The 20640-nt window shown below is 33.1% G+C and overlaps 2 protein-coding genes across 4 annotated transcripts in view; both read left to right on the top strand.

The window, feature by feature from the left end:
- Positions 1 to 10334, top strand: part of LOC113400733 (myc box-dependent-interacting protein 1) — a 39109-nt gene extending 28775 nt beyond the window's left edge. Inside the window, exons 2-10 of one of the 2 annotated variants that reach the window (XM_064215273.1) lie at positions 1829 to 1964; positions 2394 to 2584; positions 3055 to 3159; positions 3354 to 3524; positions 4569 to 4683; positions 5595 to 5756; positions 6360 to 6566; positions 8059 to 8201; positions 8406 to 10334. In XM_064215273.1, coding sequence (XP_064071343.1) covers positions 1829 to 1964; positions 2394 to 2584; positions 3055 to 3159; positions 3354 to 3524; positions 4569 to 4683; positions 5595 to 5756; positions 6360 to 6566; positions 8059 to 8201; positions 8406 to 8486 — 1311 coding nt within the window. In that variant the 3' untranslated portion in view covers positions 8487 to 10334. The remainder of the gene's footprint in view (positions 1 to 1828; positions 1965 to 2393; positions 2585 to 3054; positions 3160 to 3353; positions 3525 to 4568; positions 4684 to 5594; positions 5757 to 6359; positions 6567 to 8058; positions 8202 to 8405) is intronic. The other variant, XM_064215274.1, reaches the window with a different exon arrangement.
- A 1599-nt stretch (positions 10335 to 11933) lies between these two features.
- The window catches only part of LOC113400749 (fatty-acid amide hydrolase 2-A-like), a 28495-nt gene continuing 19788 nt past the window's right edge, over positions 11934 to 20640 (top strand). The window contains exons 1-3 of one of the 2 annotated variants that reach the window (XM_026640397.2): positions 11938 to 12063; positions 12352 to 12378; positions 12797 to 12839. The gene's annotated coding sequence lies outside the window, so the exon portion shown is untranslated. Of the gene's footprint in view, positions 12064 to 12351; positions 12379 to 12796; positions 12840 to 20640 lie in introns of both variants that reach the window. The other variant, XM_026640398.2, reaches the window with a different exon arrangement.

Here is a 20640-nt window from a genome sequence, read left to right as displayed (position 1 = left end):
ATTCACAATATACAAGTGAAATCCTACAACAGTCAACGAAATTTAATTTTCAAGGTCAAATGCATCACTTCAGAAGTAAAATAGGATGCTAGCAATAATAAATGGACTTTGCTCTTCGTTTACTTTGAAGTAACTTATAATCTACACTCATCAAAACTTTACTAAATGTCGAAAAGTTCAGCTCAATTAATTTACAAATTCATTTCCACATTTCCCAGTCAAATGTAATTAGTGTTCCATAGCAGTTTAGCTGACGACCTCGGTTCCATAGAATGCGATCTATCATGCGTTTGCGTCGACCTTGCGACAATCTCTGCATTGTTTGCTAACTTTACTTTGAATACATTAATACTTGCAGTCGTATCAGTCTTATAGGTACAGTCTGTTCGAATACTAATGTATATCCTAATGCTATGTCATTGCCCTTTCTGGATATTTTGATGATATGCTATTTGTATTACTGCTAAGGTGACAAAACAAATCTGAATGATGAACCTGTTATGAATAATAATTATAATTAAAATTCAAATTGTAATAGTGACATCATTGACTTGTTATTGAAACTATGCAAAGTTTTATATTAATAATAAGAATAAGAACTGTTTTAGAATATCAAATAATTACACGAAATTTCTTAAACTTTTTTTGTCCTTTATTAAATCTGAAATGATGTTATATATTAAAGATTAGAAGAACAAAAATAGTTAACTTATTTTTCAATGGCAACTCTGTCGTTATCAAAGGCTAAAAATTATCTAATACCATATTTACACAGACTTGCTCGCGATTCGTTTCGCTTCTCCACAAATGTTTGACGAACATTTGTGACACATGTAACCGTTTATAAATTCACATTGTATTTCCAACTTGCAACAATGGACGAAGTATACTTCCAGCAGCATACGCGTTGTATTTCGAGATGCTAATGCTAATGACTAATATATACTGCAATATTTAATGAAACTTGTCATCTACGGTTTGAAATAGTATTATGAATTCTAGGTTTGATGAATTTCAGACTCTTTGTAAAAATGGTAACAAACCCAGTTTACGCTTCCTTTTTTGAATCCTCTATTAGAACAGGATTTTTGAAATTGTTCTAGTCACTTATTTGAGTCTAAGATTCGAATATAAAGAATGCTATAAACAGGAGCATGACAAATGACTAGCTAAATGGCGAAGCAAATGTCGTACTTACGGTTTGCATGTTCGTGTTGTGGTTCGCCTCGCCATTTGCATTATCTTGCGCGCTGTGTAAATGTGGTATATGTTAATTAGAGGGATTCGTCCTCGTGATTGCGTCACAATACATACTATGTAGCTATGTAGGTGTGACGCCTGTCTCTGATTTCAGCAAGTGTCTCACCTTTCGTCACTCTACAAGAGTATGCTTAGTACCGTCTGTTATTTAATTATTAGGGCTACCAAGCGAAAGACCGATAGCTCTATCTTATGAATAATCTTCTCATTTATTAGGTTTTAGTTTCTTTTGTCTAAGGTTTTCTATAAACTTTATATTGCTTTTCATAGAAGTGATGAGTCGTTTCCTAACAAAATATCATAAACAACAATAAATCTGTAGAACCAACCCTATTTAATGTAAGGCAGTAAACTCATTCATTAGCATATTGCGTAGGAGGGCTTAATTAATTCATAATTGTGCTAAATACTACATTTACATATTGAAAGTATTATATATTATACTCGTTTACCTTTGATAATAATCATGTTACTGAAATTTATTACATTGATATTCTTCCGCAAATTTCTCTTTACCTTTAAAGTTATCTAAAAATTTGTAATATTTATATATTTTTTTTTATATTAGCTGCTTCAAAATCTGGGCAAAGTAGACCGGACGTTAGACGACATCTTTGAAGATCACCTACAAAACTTCAACCGGCAGCACCAGCAAGCAACGAGGCTGCAAAAGGAGTTCAACAATTACATACGATGCATACGTGGTACGTATCTTTCTTCAAACTTGAAACCTTTTTGTTTTACTGGATAGGCATTTTGTAGAGTACTTGGAAAAGGAACTTTGATAGAAGGAATGACTAATCATGAAGAAAATTGCACACATCATCTGTATACCAGGCATTAAAGAAATGTCCCACTGTTGGCAAAATCCTTCTCCACTTTTAAGTAGAAGGTATAAATATGAGTTCGTGATACACGTGGCAGAATTTAATGCGATACGTACAGTGCAGCTTCAGTTTTTTTCGAATGTTTTCGGTAAAATAAAATAAGGTTATGTTAACTCCCATTGTCATTGAATATTTTTTGTTTGTCTAGATTTAAACCACAATTCTTTTAATTAAATCAATTTACTGACTTGCAAGTCAATTAAAATTAATCTGATTCATTCATGTAAAATTTGATCTCATTTATAGCGGTACAAACAGCATCAAAGACGCTAATGGAGGCGATAACAGAGGTGTACGAGAGCAGTTGGTCGGGCCACGACTTGCTGTATGTTCAAGCTCAAAACATGGAAATGCTTTGGCAGGACTTCTCGCACAAGCTCGGCGACCAAGTTTTGATACCTATCAACACATACACAAACCAGTTCCCTGAAGTTAGGGTGAGTTCAATATTAGTCGTATTCTGACTACTTAAAGCCTCTGGTAATAGAGCTTTGAAGTCCAGGGTTGGACCTCCACCACGCAGTCATCCGTTATTATCCGTTACCTTCAAACAACTATATTTGTTTTCTTTAGGCAGTGTAGGCCTAAGAGTCTCGCTTGTACCAAAGGCCCAGAATTTTCTAAAAGCCACACATACATTTTAAAAGCCAAATATATCTTTTGTTTGAGTAGGGTTATGGCGTACCTTCTTAATATAATAAAAAACGTCGTAATTGTAAAACAATTTGCGGTGGACAAAATATACATATTTTAGGGAATTAAAAAGGTGCTAATGATTTCCGAAAAGTGATTTTCCTAGGAGACAGACATGGTTAATCTGGCCATGCTTGTTTTGGTAAGCGAGCGAGGGGTAATAATAATAAAAAAAACTAAATTAAATCTTTAAGTGTTATCATTGCATTTTCAGAAAAAAATCGAAAAACGTGGAAGGAAGCTTGTAGACTATGACAGCCAGAGGCATAGTTTCCAGAACTTGCAGGCCAACGCTGCAAAGAGAAGGGACGATGTTAAGGTAAATATATATTTTTTTTTTATTTAAAAAGTAAAATTGATTGATCTGAAGCAATTTATATTTTATCCACCCATGTAAAAACCCATTGTAGATAATGTAGAACTACACTTATATGTTTTCAACTGCACCCATAATAGTCCAATAGTGGTAAATGATTCGGTTAAAATATCCACCGGTTAAACATTGTTTTCCAGATAACCAAAGGCCGGGAACAATTAGAGGAAGCAAAACGCACATACGAAGTACTAAACTCCGAACTCCATGACGAACTGCCAGCACTATTCGACTCACGCGTACTGTTCTATGTCAACAACTTGCAGACGTTGTTCTCAGCGGAGCAGCTGTTCCATTCGGAGAGCTCGAAGGTAAGTCTTTAGGCTTCTTATGCTGCGTCCACATTGTTGCGATCAGGCAAAGATTTGATTCATACGTCTAGTCAAGCAATCGCCGTCAATCTGGCGAACTTGGTTATTCCTCGCATGAATTTCGCTAAAGTGGTACACCAAATTCTTTTGTCGCGATAAAGTAATAAGTAAGTAACGTAAAGTTGTGAACGTTACGTGTTATCTTTTCCCGCGTTTAAACACGAAATTTTATTGTGACAACGCATTAAGAACCTATGCAGGACAATGTGGCCGTAGCATTAAAAAGTATTGAATGTTCAACGACAAATTATACATTTAATTTATTAAAAATTGATATCAAAATCAAAATATACTTTATTCAAGTAGGCTTTTACAAGCAACTTGGAATTGTTATTTTACAAACTATATTAAGTGAAGCTACCACCGGTTCGGAATATAAATTCTACCGAGAAGAACCGGCAAAAAACTCAGTAGTTACTCTTTTTCAACATTTAAATTACAAAGTGATGATACTTAAATACAAATATATATTTTTATAATATATCCTGCCTGGAAGTCAACAAGCATTAGCTCCATGCTTGTTTATAATCTACAAAATCTAGTATTGAATAAAATGCTATTTTTATTAATGTATATTTTACAAATAATATGAATTTATGAATAGATAAAAGAATGCCGTGTCGTTTCAGGCAGAGTGGAATAATACAGCCTCATCCCAACCAGTAGGTGTCGTAGGACCCGACAAAGAACTAACATTTTTGTGTGTTAATATCATCCAAACAGTCAACCCATTTGATGGCAGGAATTTAACAAATCAATCAAAATCGTTCCACCGAATCCCTTTTTCTTGCAATTTTACATAGAACACGCTGCCTTATCACAATTGTATAAAAAAATTACATATTAAAATATTAAGACGTTTTGATATAAATGTGTGCGTGTACTGATAGTTATTAGTGAGCGTGTGTGTGTAAATTTGAATGTGTGTCAATTTACGTTTCTTATATACCATAACGATTTGCACAACATACAATAACGGTGCAGGTGTTCCTGGAGCTGGAGGCCATCACGGACAAGCTGGCGACGGAGAGCCAGCGTGGCGGATACCGCAAGCCGGCAATCAAACCCGCCACCAACGGAGCCACTGACACGCTGCAGAGTGAGTGACCATACATTGACTCTTCTGTGCTCTTACTATAATTATGAAATCCTTTAAAGCTTTTGTTGCGTTCGATATTTAAATTGTGAGACGCTTTTGTTTACTGTAATTCAAAAAATTCTAATACACGCCTAAAATATGCGGCCGTATTCAACCGTTCGATGCAGTCACTTTGAAGTACAGTCATTCCATACTTTGATAAAAATCATTTAATCTGTATATGTTACAAACGTGTCATAATTTTTTTGTAGAGAATTAAATTATTAGGCAAAGGTTTCATAAATAACGGCATGGTCGTTTGTACTTCGAATGTTGATTTAATTAATATAGTTTTTTGGTGGAGTTTGATTGATGTTGTAGAAGTGATACGTTTTAATTAGTTAACTTTACTAAAATTAAAAAATAACCCTCACTTGGTTCGATTTGATAATGATACGATGAAGACTCAAAAATAAAGATAATCATTCGAACTCTTAATGTCAGCTGAAATCATAAAAGTATAAAAAATTTAAGAAACGTGCTTAGAGTAAGAAATGTTGTCTTTGTCACTCCAAAGAAATATATCCTTAGTTGGAAAGAAAGAGATAGAGTTTAAAATTTGAGGTACAGTTCGTAAGAAGTTTATAAGAAAGTGTGGCACGACACAAACTTATAAGACTTTTCCGCTTATGATCAGTAAATGTAAAATTCTTTACAAATACGTATTAACAAATAAATTTGCATAAAATTATTAGAGATTGGCTTTGTGCGTAGTAAAATAATATTTGCTGATAAAATTATGAAATGATTTATTTGCCGATAAAATCAAGACGATTCAAGACTTGACGTCACAATACATGTCGCCAATCAAAATGAACACAAAGCCAGTCTCCGATCGGCTTGCATGAGTGTGAGTGTGTCGTGTGGTGTAGCGCCGCCCTCCCCCGCGCTCAACGGCGACCCCCCCGGCCCGCCGGCCACCCCCCCGCGCGACGCGCCCAAGCCGCCCGCGCGCGAGCTGTCCGCCAGCCCGTCCGAGTCGCCCGTCGGCTCCGACGAGCGGAAGGTGGAGGAGTTGTACGACATACCTGTCGGTGAGTTTGTTTCGTACGCGTAGATCGTATTTATGTATTTTTTATTGAGGTAATGTTTAGAGCCATAATTTGGCTATTAACGCTAATGTTATTTGTGTTTTTGCTAGAAATATATTACATCTAATTCCCAAAAAAATGTCATGTATCAATTTTCTCCACAACTAATTCTCCAACTTCCCCCAAATAAAAATACCTTTTGTACGAAATAAATGTACATTTGAATGACGTTTTTTCAATTTTGGGTTGTATTAGTCCCCAAAGCAAAAAGAAGTCTTCCTTAGTTAGATAAGTTCCTTATATAATAGCCGGCCCGAGTCGTGAGGACAGTCGAGGGTAGTAGCCGAATGACAAGTGAGAGTCCAATGGACGACAAGCATCGACTGACGGACCAATCGCGTGCCTCGGTGCCCCCGGCTCCTTCATTCCTCCACAGATTAACTACTGCGCAGGTTAAGGCTGTGATCACGACTCATGCCGCTTCCTATTTAAGACTTCCTATTTAAAATACACGAGTTTATTCACCTATTAAAATAAAATCATAAAATGTAATTGGTAGTTTGTGTGACGTAGTGTGTAGGCAACCAATAGCTCGACTTCTCTCAGGGTCGCCGGAAATGCCAGAGAAAATGAACAATAACATCGAGGAAAAGAGACAAGTAGACGATGACAAAGATAAAGAGCAAGAACCAGAACAAGAGAAAGATAAAGACAAAGACAAAGAAAAGGAAAAAGAAAAGGAAGTCGATAAGAAAGATACGGAAAAAGATAATCAAACGACGAAGAACGAAGACGTTTACGATATACCAGTGGGTGAGTAATTTTCGCAATGTCAGGTATGGGGTATAAAGTATTTATGTAATGTTCAATCGCTTCAGTTATAGAAATATGTGTTGCTTTACTAGTTGTACTGAATCAAAGTGAGAACTATCTCACTCGTTTTAAAAGTTGTTTTTTTAATTCAACCAAAATTTTAAATATCGAATTAGAACCATTCCATCGATTCTAAGTCTGTCATCTGTTATTAGTAAGCAATTATACAAAAACAAGAAATATTAAAAAAAAAAATAGGAATATTTTTAACTTGCAACACATATTTGTGTATAAACATTTTTCAAGTGTATTTATCATCTTTAACATTTTAATATAATAAAAAAAAAATTAAGCTTTGTAATTTAGGCGAATTTCTTTCTCGTTTTTTTATACCGTTAATTTAATTCAATTGCGCAAAATTTTATAAAATTAAAAATGTATGTACTGCATATTCACTTTCATTTGTATATATGTATTATATGTATGTAATTCTTATATATTTGTTTGCAGGCGGCAGAATATCATATCTTGTAAATATTTATCTGTGGAATGGCTTGAATTTTTCACTGCTTCGTTTAAATGTTTTGATATTGTTATGCACTAACACAATTTTACTTATAAATAACAATAATGTCGATATAGATAACTTTATGTACCTACATTCATAATGAAGTATAAACCCACTGTCCGTACACACTTGTTATGTCGATGAGAATTCTATCCCATAAAATAATTTTAATAGACGACTTTTAAAAATAGGATGAACATTACCGCAACAATATTTTTTCAACAATTTGAAATCTATATATTATAACATTATACGTAATTTGTTTACATTTTCTATTACTATTTATTGTATGACAAGAAAAGTAAAACTTTATCATTCAAAAGGTGCTGCTAAAGTTATGGAAAAAAATATGGCAAATTTCGACCACATCGACACAGTAGTACAATGATGATTTGATTATTATACCTATTTTGAATATGAATAGTTATAAAACATATATAGAATATCTCTTGATAGTGGGTACATCTCTTGAATTAAATAAAATTTTCCATAATATTACAAAAAAAAACGTACGTTATCATTATTTTTTATAAATTAAAGTTTAAAAACACGAATTTTTAATATTCTCAATGAATTCTACGTACAAAATTTATAAGAATTATCACTATCGCCATTCGAATGAAATTTTTGCACAGGTGTATTATCAGTTGTATGAATTATAATATCAACTATATATACCAATACTTATAATCTATATTTATATTTCGTCTCGTGCTCGAGACTGAAGGAAATCATCGTAAGGGAACCAACTTAATAATACGAACTATATCACATCTATTTCTCAATGCTTCTCCACTTCGTTAGGTGAAGTGAAGTAACATTCACTTACACAGGAGATGGTGTTTTAGCCTTTACAAACTGATACTTGTACTGGCTTTTCTCTAAATATGTGAAAAATCTGACAGTGTAGTTATCGTTCCCCAGGAGCCACGCTGTCGGGTCTTCCGGCGGGGACGCTGTACCGCGTGCGCGCCACGTACCGCTACACGCGCGAGGACAGCGACGAGCTGTCCTTCGAGGTTGGTGACGTCATCCGCGTTGTGGAGTACGACGACCCTGACGAACAGGTACGGTATAGACTCGAACATGAGGCACTTTTGGCTTTTATTATGGCAGCAGAGCAGAAATGATCCTTTATTGAGCAATTAAGGCCTTTTCGATTTTGTCTTCTTACTAGAGAATGTCTTATCTTTATTGATGTTTATACTCTTATTTTTAATGTTTTTATTTGTATTATATGTAATATACATAAAGTTGTATTAACTCACCAGGAGGAGGGCTGGCTAATGGGCATAAAGGAAACGACCAATGAAAAGGGCATGTTCCCAGCAAACTTTACGCGACCCATCTGAGCGGCTCCTGCAAACACGTCGCTATACTAGTTCTATAGCGCGGACGCTCACCTGTATAGACACGAGCAATCCCTTTAACTCGATCGAAAAGGGCGTAACGCGCAAAGTGTTCTGAATAATCCAAAAAATAATAAATTTTAACTCCGTTCAATATTACTCTTTTCAATGTTTTACAATGTTCACGACACTTTGCGTATTGTTTAATTATTAGTATAGTTGTTGAGCGTTATTAGATATATATTATTTATTATCCGTGTTGTATTACAACGAATCTTTTACCCTTTCACTTAATTCAATTTTTCATATGGCAACATTAATATTGTCTATCAAAGTATGAACACTTGGTGTTGCTATTGAGTATTATATCGAAGCTTTGTATTTGAGATGTGCTTTCGTTTTATAAAACCATTACTAAACCACATATCTTTGACCTTAGTAATTTTTATGTACTGTATATTTTTGATGAATTTTATGAAATTATTGTAATATAAAAATGTCTAAAATTGCTCATTTGTAATTGTTAAAATAGATAAAACTAATGGAAAGTGACCTTAAATTTATCTAATTTATATATTTAAAACAAATATCATATTCTCTGATATATAATTCTTCCGAAAGTTTAACTTCGAAATAAAATATTTATTCCTAATACAAGAATCGTATTTAATAAAATTAATTATTCTATATTGAAATTTAAAACAAAAAAATACTATGAAAGGAGATTAATATTTTGTTTTCTTATAATTTATGCTAATTTGTTCTTAATTATAATTCTGATAATTGCATTTTATTTACTTGATATCAATGTCGGGTTGCATTTGAACTTGTTTGACTGTTTATTTATTTTTTAATCTATGCAATATTTCCCTTAATCATAATCTATAGACTTTTATATATAATCTGTATATGACACATAGATAACTTTATCTTCGGAACAAATACAGTCATAGAATCGTATTATTTTGTAATCTTTTCGAGTCTATACGTTTTCATTTATGTCATTACCAATCTTTTAGTTTTAGTGTACATAAAATGTTTTTAGTTGTTGACCCTTTATTGTTAAATCAATTATTTTATTCATAGCAAGTAATTTAATCAAATACATATTTTATCTGTAAACTTGCTTTTTTAAGTAGACTTTATTAATTTTACTTATTGTTTTAACCCTATTAGTGAACTGATTACTAATATTTATTAGCTGTGGATTCTTAATATTAACGAAAGATAGATGTTTTTCAATTATTTAAATTATTTTTTATTTTTCATAATAATAATGTAGAATATTCAAAGAAGTTGACAATAAAAAACATCAATATCTATCTGAGAATATAAATAAAATGATATAATAGAACAATATTTCAACAAACAAACAGTAATATTATACTCAAAATATAAATAACATGTGTCAAAAATGGTGCTTTCGGGTGTATATACATATTCATCTTCACGTATACCACATTAGAAATAAGACAAAAAGTTTGATTATTTTTATTGATCACAAAGTATAATCGAATTCTCCCATTTCTTATTATGATTGTATACTTTTTAAAGGTACGCAGTGTAACAGTTGTAGCGATGAGTGAAAGTTCTTTAAAAAGCAATAATGAAGTCAAAAGCCATAAGATCATATTTTCCTTAGACTATCTTCAATCTTCGAAAAAAAAAAAATCAAATGACTGATGTTAATATAGGAATTGAGAATATAAATTCTATGTAGTCTAAGCGCGACGTTTTATTTGGCTTTTGTCGTCAGCAGTGCCATGGAAGGTCCATAATAGATGATAATTTATAAGTTTGTTAAGATTTGTACAGTTTTTACAACTGCAAATAAAATGTTTCTCACACAAATGACTATTATTAATATCCCTGTAGTCATATTTAATTCATATGTTTGATATTCAAAATGTACTTTATTAGGTACAAGTACGCTCTTCAATCATTTACAGGCTTAGGCTTCTATGATTTTACAGGGCTATTTCAATATAAAATAACTGCCAGTTTGGAAGCTAGATCATTCTGAGAAGAATCGACAAAAAAAAACAGTATTTAAAATTTTCCACTTATTATAACAAGGAGCTAATAACTACTACTAAAATAAGTTTCATGCAGAACCTCCTACGGCTGTGATATAAATTTCAGTTCACTTACCATAAAAACCATGTAAATTTAAGGAAGTAACTGGATAAGAGATTTACGTCTAAATACGTCACATTAATTATGACATTATGGCAAAATTCTCCTCATTTACTACGTAACTATCATCACTTACGCGAAGTAAAAAAAATAAGCAAATGCATCGTAAACTTGTGTACATGTCCACCAGTAAAATAAACACGATTAAATGTTATTTGTATGTACATATAGTTTCAATCTTCATCGCATTGTAAATAAGCTAAAATAAATAAATACTTATTTATGTAAATATCACTATTGTCAGTAAAACATATATAAACATGTACAAAAATGCTATGTTATTCTGCATAATATTTGATTATTATTAAGAAAATATAAATTCTTTGATCAAGGCGCTAGAGAAGTCAACTCAGACAACTTTTGGGATACGTCCTTTCTGGGATTTTTACCCAGTAATACGTCTGCAGTGGTTGTGCTCAATATGGGATCAATAAAACATATCTCAAATCATTCCATTAAGTGCATAAGTGCTTAACTCGTAGCTCGGCCGACCTCTTTGGGGTAAAGAGTATTCATGTTACATCCGCCATCGAGATCTGCGATATTTTCCTCGTATATTATGCCCTATCTTAGGTCTGTCGGAGAACTCGTTAGTGATGCACCTCCGTCGTCTCCACAGAGCAGTATCAACTCTTCCCGGTCCCACTCCGCCTTCTCCTTTAAACTATGACAGCCAAATAGAGTTACCGCGCCTTCGTAAGAGTAACAAAAACAACTATAACGCATTTATTAATACAATCCAACATTTTAATGTCACATCTTCCCTTAGAGTGGTGGGAAACAATCTACCAGCTAAAGCATTTCGAAAGAGAATTGGCTTTAGTTGATTTAATTGGTATGTAGGTTAATTTATGATATTAGTTGAACAAATTTAAAAACAGGTCATACTGAGTTTAGTAGGAAACCATTTAAAAAAAAAAATCACCCAAAGTAAATTTTATATCTACTTATGACCATAGATATTGACATTGCAAAAGTCATACCAAGCCATAGTTTTTCATTGCATATGCTGCACTTTCAGTAGAATAGAATCGAAGTTACTTGTACAAATACGTCAAACAAATACAGCACACAAAGCTTTATTTGCACTGGACCCTATGGCAAACATACATTAAATAGGTATATATTAAATAATAAATATACCTATGATTGTAATTTTTTCACAATTGCTCGTCTTATGTTGTCATGTCTGATGTCGTGACCCTGTCCCCCGTGTCAAATGTCAATGTCAATATTCAAGTTCAAGATTTTCGGACTTAAAATTAAGAATATATTACATATATAGCAAAGAAAATAAGCAAATAACTCTTGATTAAACTATTACCTTGATAAAGTGATTGATTTTTGTGTGTTTTACGATTCTGCGCAGGTATCACTTATACCGGTGAGTTGATCGATTTACCTCGAATCTTTCGGTTCGATGACCTTTTGATATTTTGCTCTGGAATTGTGCATCAAATACTATTTGTGAAATTAAAATTAAATTGTGAAGAAAGTGGACTAAATAGGTATTTTTTAATAACTCCTCTCAGAGTTTTAAAAGTTTTTTGGTGGTAAATGTTTGTTTCTAAAGTAAATACTTATATATATTTAATTCAAAAAATATTTATTGAATTGAAGTGTTTTAAGATGTATCATGCTATTTTAAATACATATTTATTTACCTTTTCAGGTGCAAAACAAACCATTAGGAATCTGAGTAAGTGTTTACATTAATTTATTGTTTTCACCTTGTTGCACTTTGTTTTTGTTTTTATCATCTGGAAAAAAATTGTCAAGTAAAGTTTGTAAGACAATATATATATAGTAGATATTGTTTTGACAAATGTTTGAATTACAATAAAAAAATATTTAATGAATGCTTTCTTTTATTAGATTTTTTTTTTGTTTTATGTAGACTTAAAGAATGAGATACCTAAAAATTAATTTTATGTTACTATTTGTTCATATAATATCCTTTGCTTATTGAGAAAAAATGAAAGTTTATATGAAAGTATTGTTTTGTAAGCCTCTTATCCAAGTTATAGTCTGCAGAGAACATGCTTCTATCAACCTTTCATACCAATTTTATTATTATTTTTTTAATTTAATTATTTCTTTTTCATTTTTATTGGCAGTTTGAGTTGGTGCATCATGGCATTCGAGGTGGATTTCAATTTTGTAAGATTTTTTTTATGATTTTCAAGTGTTTCAATTTCAAATTATTTTTAATTATAACTTAAATTATTATATTATTTACCAACATTTTAACATTAAAAACAAGAATTGTTGAGCTTCTTCAACAATAGCAGAATAAAGTGTTGATCTATCCAAATTTTTTTATAGTTATTAAGTAAAATATGTACATAAATACAAATGATTTTTTTAGAATCATTTGTATTTATGTACATATTTTACTATGAATTTGCTATTTGTAAAATATGTGTGTTGAATTCTATACTTAGTAATAAATACTTGATTATTGTTTATATATTTTACTTAAATTAATTATTATCTACTTATTTTTCGTAATTTATAAATTATAGTAAGTGTATAACTACAAATTGTACTAAATATGTTAGACTCCCGTTTTAAAGTTGAATGTTTTTAAAAGTCATTAAAAAGATGTTGATCATGATTTAACTCAGTAAGTCAGTCCTTTATTGAATTTACATTTAAATACGAAATTATTTCCAAAAAAAAAATGTCTGTTCATCATTGACTAAACAATAAGCACTTGTTATTAAATATTAATCAATTGGTCAGCTTAATTGAATCATAGACCGTCGGTTAAGAGTTGGTTAGAGTGATATAACAGAACTGGCAAAATATACCTATAGTTTCAATATTCGTTATATTAAAACTTTTTTTTATTAGGGATATTTGATATACACAGTTTTATAATGAATAGTGATTACAATCTCAATTTGCTTGAGTATTTTGACGAGTAGACATGCTGACGAGTTGACCTTGATTTTTTGAAGTCGCCGTAATTTATCAAGTTTTATTCAACAAATTTAGCAGTAAATCGTTCGGAAAAGTCGAAACCAAGTAAGTGACTCTGATCATTGTGAGCGTGTCAGAAATTAATCTTCTAAGGTTCATAATTGTAAAATATAATTCCCTAAGCGAAACTAATATTGAACGGTACTTTCTGAAATGTAAAATTTTACTGAACCAAATGAATAAACTTTTAAATTGGAATTTAATAAATTACAAACCTAGAAATTATATTCTGAATAATTGTTTTACATTTTGGTAATTCAATATTGTATTCATAGATGTCGATTCAAAAGTGCTTTTATGGACCTACTTAGGTACATATATAATCTTTACCTTTGATATTGTTGTCTTAATTATATTTCGTATTGTGCTAATTACCGAAGACTTTTTACAAAGCAAACAGCCCTTGTTTAATCCATGTTTAAATATTAAACGACCGCTGACATAATCAACGTTTAAGATAGTTTCGGTTAACTCGATCTTAACTCGTTTGTAAATTCATGGTTCTGTCGTGTATTGTGAATAGGTAAGTTTTCTTTTTTTTTTCGTATTTTTCTTTCAGTTATAGTTTCAGGACGGACGTTGTTTACCTTAAACAAATACAATAAAACTTTATAAATTATATAGATATATGAATGCGTATTATATCTTTACTAATATCGTAGGACACAGGTTACTTTTTATGCCTAACACCTGACGAAACCCCTAAAAAAACCCGTGAGCAATGCCGCGGGCGGCAACTAGTTTTTAATAAATTGGTATGGTGTAATTTGTATTTAATTCAGTATATTTATTATCACATTATAAAGGTTTTCTGTAATTAAAATTTCTTTTGACATTGCAATGAATGGTTTTATTGAATTTAAAGTTAATTGTATAAACATATAAAAACGTCGTTGTCCGTGCTATTAATATGACAATATTTTTTCTTTCCAATGAAAGTATTTAAAAGTAACCGAAAAAGAACTATTCTTGAAATGACACATCTATTGGCGCGTATTGCAGGTTAGACTCGTTTGATGATAAACCACATGACGATATTTCAATAAACGTTTCAACGTTTCACATCTGCTGGAAGTCCCAAGACGGTCACATTTTTTTATATGTAATATATTAATTTTATAGGGACACGCCTAGATTCCCATAATGAAGGTCAACGTGGCAGTTTAGACGGTACTAAATTATAGAACACAAACCACTGCCTATATTTTTCGCTCGCTTTATTTTAATTTAAATATTTTAAAAAGAAGAAACTTATTGTGCAGAAAAATATTTTACAAATAAAAGAAAAAATATGAGGTCACCAAAAATTATTTCATTGACTTTGGGACGACGACTTCAGTTTTGTGGTATATATGTACGTATACCTGTTAATAAAATGTCGCCTTTAAATTAATATACCAATTAAAGTATATTTCATTTTTAGTATATTTCCATTTCTTTTTAAGTGAGACTATCAGCTTCAATTACCTTAACGCATAATACTATAGTATATTATATCATATAGCACGTAAAATAATAATTATTTTAATATTAATACCTTTATTGTTCGTGTCATTGATATTTTCGTTTTTACAAAATGGTAAGGTCTTTCAAGTTAACCGGAAACGAAAGTAACAATGACCTCATTGACATTGAATTTTTTTTTGTATCTATTTATAGAAATTTTAGTACTAAATGTACGAATCAAAAATAACTTCGTATAAAATGTAAGCACCGTTGAATGTGCTTAATTTGTGTTTATATTTCATTTCGTGTTCGTGCGGTAGAGGAAAAGACAATGAGGAAACCTGCATGTGGCGCATGAGAATACTCCACGTTCATCAACCAACCCGCACAGCGTGGTGAAGTAAGCTCCAAACCTACTACTCAAAAGGGATACGAGGCCTTTGACTAGCAGTGGGATATTAACAGGCTGTTATTCAACGATATTCCCTTTTCGGCCAGATGATCAGAATTGCGAATCAACGGGGAAGTGTTTAGCATTGTTGCCATCATTCCACAATGATTTTTACAGTATATATTTTAAATATGTACTTATATTTATACTCATTACTTATTTGTGCGAAGCCGCAAGCACATCTAGTTAGTATTATTAATACGTAGCGCCTCTTTCTCTCCTTCATTGCCGACGTTCCAGTTTATTTCTATATTCTTCGTTCCGTCATTACACACCTTGAAAATTTACGACGCTGACAGTATAAAAAGTGCATTAGCCACGGCTCCTCAACTAAATTAAGATGCTAACAGGCTATCCCGTTAGCATATTAATCGTCATGTTTAATTAAGGTAACCTGTGTTAAATTAAAAAACCTCGTGACCTCGTGTAGATGGACTCAAATTCTTCGCGATAAAAACAATCCTATGTCCTTCGCCATGGTTAAATAAAATTCATCTAAATTGTTTCAGTCGATTAGGCGTGAAAAGGCAACCGATTGACAGACTGACAGAGTTATTTTCGCATTTATAATATTAGGAGGGCTGAGATGAATCCTCTCAGACCTCTAAAGTTCTCAACACGCAACAGCATAGACTCGAAGTTTTGTATAATTTAAAATATTTTTTCACTTGATGTTACATGACTATATAAGCAAATTTTCAAAATATAGTTATATGAATACAAAAGTGCCCTTGTCTGTCTCTGTGTTACGCTTACAAGGCTAAACTACTGAATCGATTTTGATGAAATTTGGTACGAAGGAGCAAGCTTGAACGATCGACATAGGCTATTTATTTTTCGTCCTTTGAGCTCTTTCAAATGTCGGAGACATACTAGTTATTGCTTTTTCGTCACAAACTGAACTCCAAACGGACGAAGTTGCGGGTACAACCAGTTTGTTATTCAACTGCGTATTTTCATCTCTATTCAAAATCAAAATACACTTTATTCAAGTAGGCTTTTACAAGCACTTTTGAATCGTCATTTAACAAAGTATTTAAAGTAAAGCTACCACCGGTTCGGAATGTAGATTCCACCGAGAAGAACCGTCAAGAAACTTAGTAGTTACTCCTTTTCAACATCATTGTTATGAAACAGCAGCAAGCCATGAGGGCACCGCAATAATCATCGTTAATAGGTCTTTAATAAGTTAGCAGCAAACTTTAAGTGATAAAAAATACTTTTAAGATACAGTGACATTTGAATATCCAAGCGAACTAGCACGCAGACGTACAGCGTACTTTCACAGATTATTTCGCGTCAAGTACACATTCGCTATTATTAGTTTTCAGTTTTTGATGATGAAAATTTCCGCAAACAGGTTATGTACGCTTCAAAACTCTATAAACAATTCTAATGTTCACAGCAGTTTATGCTATGTAAAAGTTGTAGCACTGAATAGTCTAGAAGTTTGTTTCAGGCTTGCAGCGTTATCAATTTTGTTACTGCCGCGATATATGAGATGTGTTATAAATTGCCATTAGTTTTCAGTCAGATTATTTGTGTTGTCCTGAGTTGTTATAACTTTAAATTTACTAAAACAAACTATATATTTACATATTTCATACCATTTGAACTTTCAATGCAACTTCCAAAAATAGATGCGTCATGCGATCAAAGGTAAAAAATAACCCTCATAAGATCACTTCGTTGTCTGTCTATCAATTTGTCTGTCCGTCAATTATTTCCTCGGGAACGCTAAAAGTCAAAGTCAAAGACAAAAATCTTTATTGAATATAGAAGTGTTACACTTACTTATTGATAGTCAAAAATCTACCACCGGTTCGGAAATTAACACCACGGACCTGAGAAGAACCGGCGAAAGAAACTCAGCGGTTTTTTTTTTAATTTCATTTTACCAAGTATTGATTTTATATACAATAACAATAAACACAATTTCGTTATTTGAAACACCCTGGAGCGATCATCTCATTCCCAATGTGTGCAATCAGCTAAGAAATCATTAGTGTTGTAATAACCTTTAACGATTCTTCACACAAACGTTCTTTAACGATTCTTTTAAATTTTACAATTGAATATTTTTGAACGTATTTTGGGACCCTGTTGTAGAATCGTATACATTGCCACACAAAAGAGTTGCTAATTCTATGTAATCGAGTACTTGGAGTAACAAGTTTAATCTTGTTCCTAGTATTAACGGTATATACGTCACAATTTCTGGAAAAAATATTTATGTTTTTGCGTACATACATAACATTATCAAGAATAAATTGAGAAGCGACAGTCATTGTTTTAATTTCTTTAAATTTACATTTTAACGATTCTTTTAGGCCTATGTTATAGATTTCACGATTAGCCCTCTTACCCCAGCATTACCCCAGAGTAGTATGCCATAATACATTATACTGTGGAAATAACTAAAATACACTAGAAGAGCCGTATCTACGTCAGTCAAAAGTCTATTTTTTTTTTACCGCGTAGACTGCAGAACTGAGTCTATTCGCTAATCTATTTGTAAGGAGCCCCATTGGGGCTTAGAGTCTATTGTAATACCAAGGAACTCTGTTGATTCTAAAACATCAAATGCTAGCCCATTTAAATAGCTTAGTGTCCGAATCGCACTTGCCCAGTTTATTTTTATGTCAAAAGCTTCGTTCGCCTAGTTTCGTTATAGTTATATTGAAGATTACAATTTACTACTTGAATATTTGTAATATATTTTTATTTTGAGGACACTGCACGTTTCATCTTTGAATGTAATGAACGACAATAAATTCTGACCACGCACTTTAAAATAAATATCTTAACAGCCGGTGATATCAGGAAACTTCTTAATATATTCAATAACCTTAGACTTGAGGCGGATCAACAAACTATCTATATAGTATGCTGATCCTTAATGTGTCAATCTCTTATGAAGTATGTATTCTAATCACATCTGTATCTCGGCGATATTATACATTTGGAAGGAGACTGATTTAGTAAGGTAACCGAGCTCCTTGGGAGATGTGAGGCTGGTAATGTGGGATTCGAACTTACTTAAACATTTGCAATCACTGTCTTCGATACAGAGCGGAGAGACTGCGGGATCGTGTTGATGTAACGCATTCGCGGCCATTCCCGTATTGTGCTCAACTATTGGCTCGGCAAAGCTCTCCTCAGGGGGCGAAGGTGATCTTAATACTCAATCGCTTGTGTTTACGGCAGCGTCAGGCCATCAAAAAGCCGAATTTATTATTAAAGCACATTATAATCCAAAAAAAAATTCTAATCTTTTCTTGATTAGGAAAACTGATACTTTCTTGATTAAGAAACTAACAATCGTTACTTGAGGTAACGTTAAAGACGTAAACAAAAACCGTATTTTTATCCAATGGCTTTTATATTATTGCAAACTCAAAGGATATTGCCCATCACCAGTTTCAGGGTTTTAGGAAAATTGTTTCTGTTTTGCCTTTTTTATGTTCGTAATTTGAAAAATGAAAACATTATTCACCGCCATAAATTAAATTGCTAAAGATGATTCTATTGTAGCACAAAATAGTCATATATTTTAAAAAGTCCTTGAGGCTGAAAGAGACAAAATACATTATTTTTTGTTAATAACTAATTTTGCACTAAACAAAAAAGGTTGAAATTTTAATACAAGGTAAGTTATAATTATTTATAGCTTCAGTCCAATTTTCAACCATCAAACAATTTTTTTCACAAAGTTATAAACAAAAACGCTTTCACCCTCTCAACCCCCTTTTTTTTTTTTTGTTTAACGAGGAGGAAATGCATTTACGCATGCCGCCCGGTCGGGGGACCGGGACGGGTATGTGGGACTCAACCGGGGCCTAATGCCCCGTGCCAGGGCAGATGCCCTGTCCTACCCACTAAAACCATCCTCGGGTTTCCACCATGCCGCCGAGTGGTGAGGCCACGGGATCGCCAAGGGCATGTAACCGCGACCCCACCAGCGGCAGCCGCCGTAAGGCGGCTGAATATTCATGGAAAGCGCGCCTAGTGCGCGCCTTCCCCCTCATCCTCCATGTGGGAATGTGACGAACTCCCCCGAGTCCGCCACTGGAGGCTGGGCGTCAACGAAGCTGACGCCCTGCGGCGGATAAGATGGTAGGCTCCGCCGCTGACCGCCGGTGTAAAACACCTGGGAGGCTCGAGTAGCGAGCCCTCCCACTCCCTCCTAGCCAACGAGGCCACTCACATGGTCCGCCCTGACGCCGATCAGGGACGTACCAGGAGCGGCCCCGCGGCATCCCTCCCGCCAGTCTTAGCCGTGGCCGACGAGCAAGCTCAAGCCGGCCCCGTTGCCCAGGGTACACCACGAGGAGGTGACTGACATGTACCCCACCCTCTCAACCCCCTAGCGTTCACCCCAGAGGGTTGAAAATTTTAATTTGTGGTAATTATAACGTCCCAAATCACATATCAAAAAATCAAATTGATACTAATTACTTGACCTTCACAGGCTTTATTGGCTGGCCTATATGGTGAAGTCCACATTTTTGATTCCTTTGACGGTTCATATCGCCGCTACGGATCAACGATGTTTGTTTATTATTTTAGTTTGGACGCAATATTACGCGATCATGTGACACGACGCTGTGATGTTGATTCGAATTATTCGAATACTACCTTTCGATCTTGCCTTGTCCAGAACGATAACTGCCCTAGAAATGAAGGACCTGTAACTCAAATTTACGTCATTAACTATGCATTTATATGCAAATATTGTCACTTAAGTTTAAAATATGACATGTATTTAGCATTATTATTAATGTTCAGGATTTGTTCGATTCCAATGCCTTATCAAAATTTTTAACATGTTACACATTGGCTTCACTAGATAACGTTGGGATCGAATTAAATCGCGATTATTCACGGAAAAGTAGATACTTAATTTAGTTTTAATAAAATATATCTTGTTCTGAAGTACGGTGTTTAAATATCCTAAGTTTAACTGAGTTCGATATATTTTCGTACGGAATTAGTACAATTGAATAATGTTAACAATAAAACCAAGTGTTTCATTTATAATTGGAATGAAAATTGAAACTCACACTGGACTGCTTATTT

Source organism: Vanessa tameamea, chromosome 7 (assembly GCF_037043105.1).
Source record: "Vanessa tameamea isolate UH-Manoa-2023 chromosome 7, ilVanTame1 primary haplotype, whole genome shotgun sequence".
NCBI classification, from domain to species: Eukaryota; Metazoa; Arthropoda; class Insecta; order Lepidoptera; family Nymphalidae; genus Vanessa; species Vanessa tameamea.
This window is presented reverse-complemented; position numbering and strand designations above follow the sequence as displayed.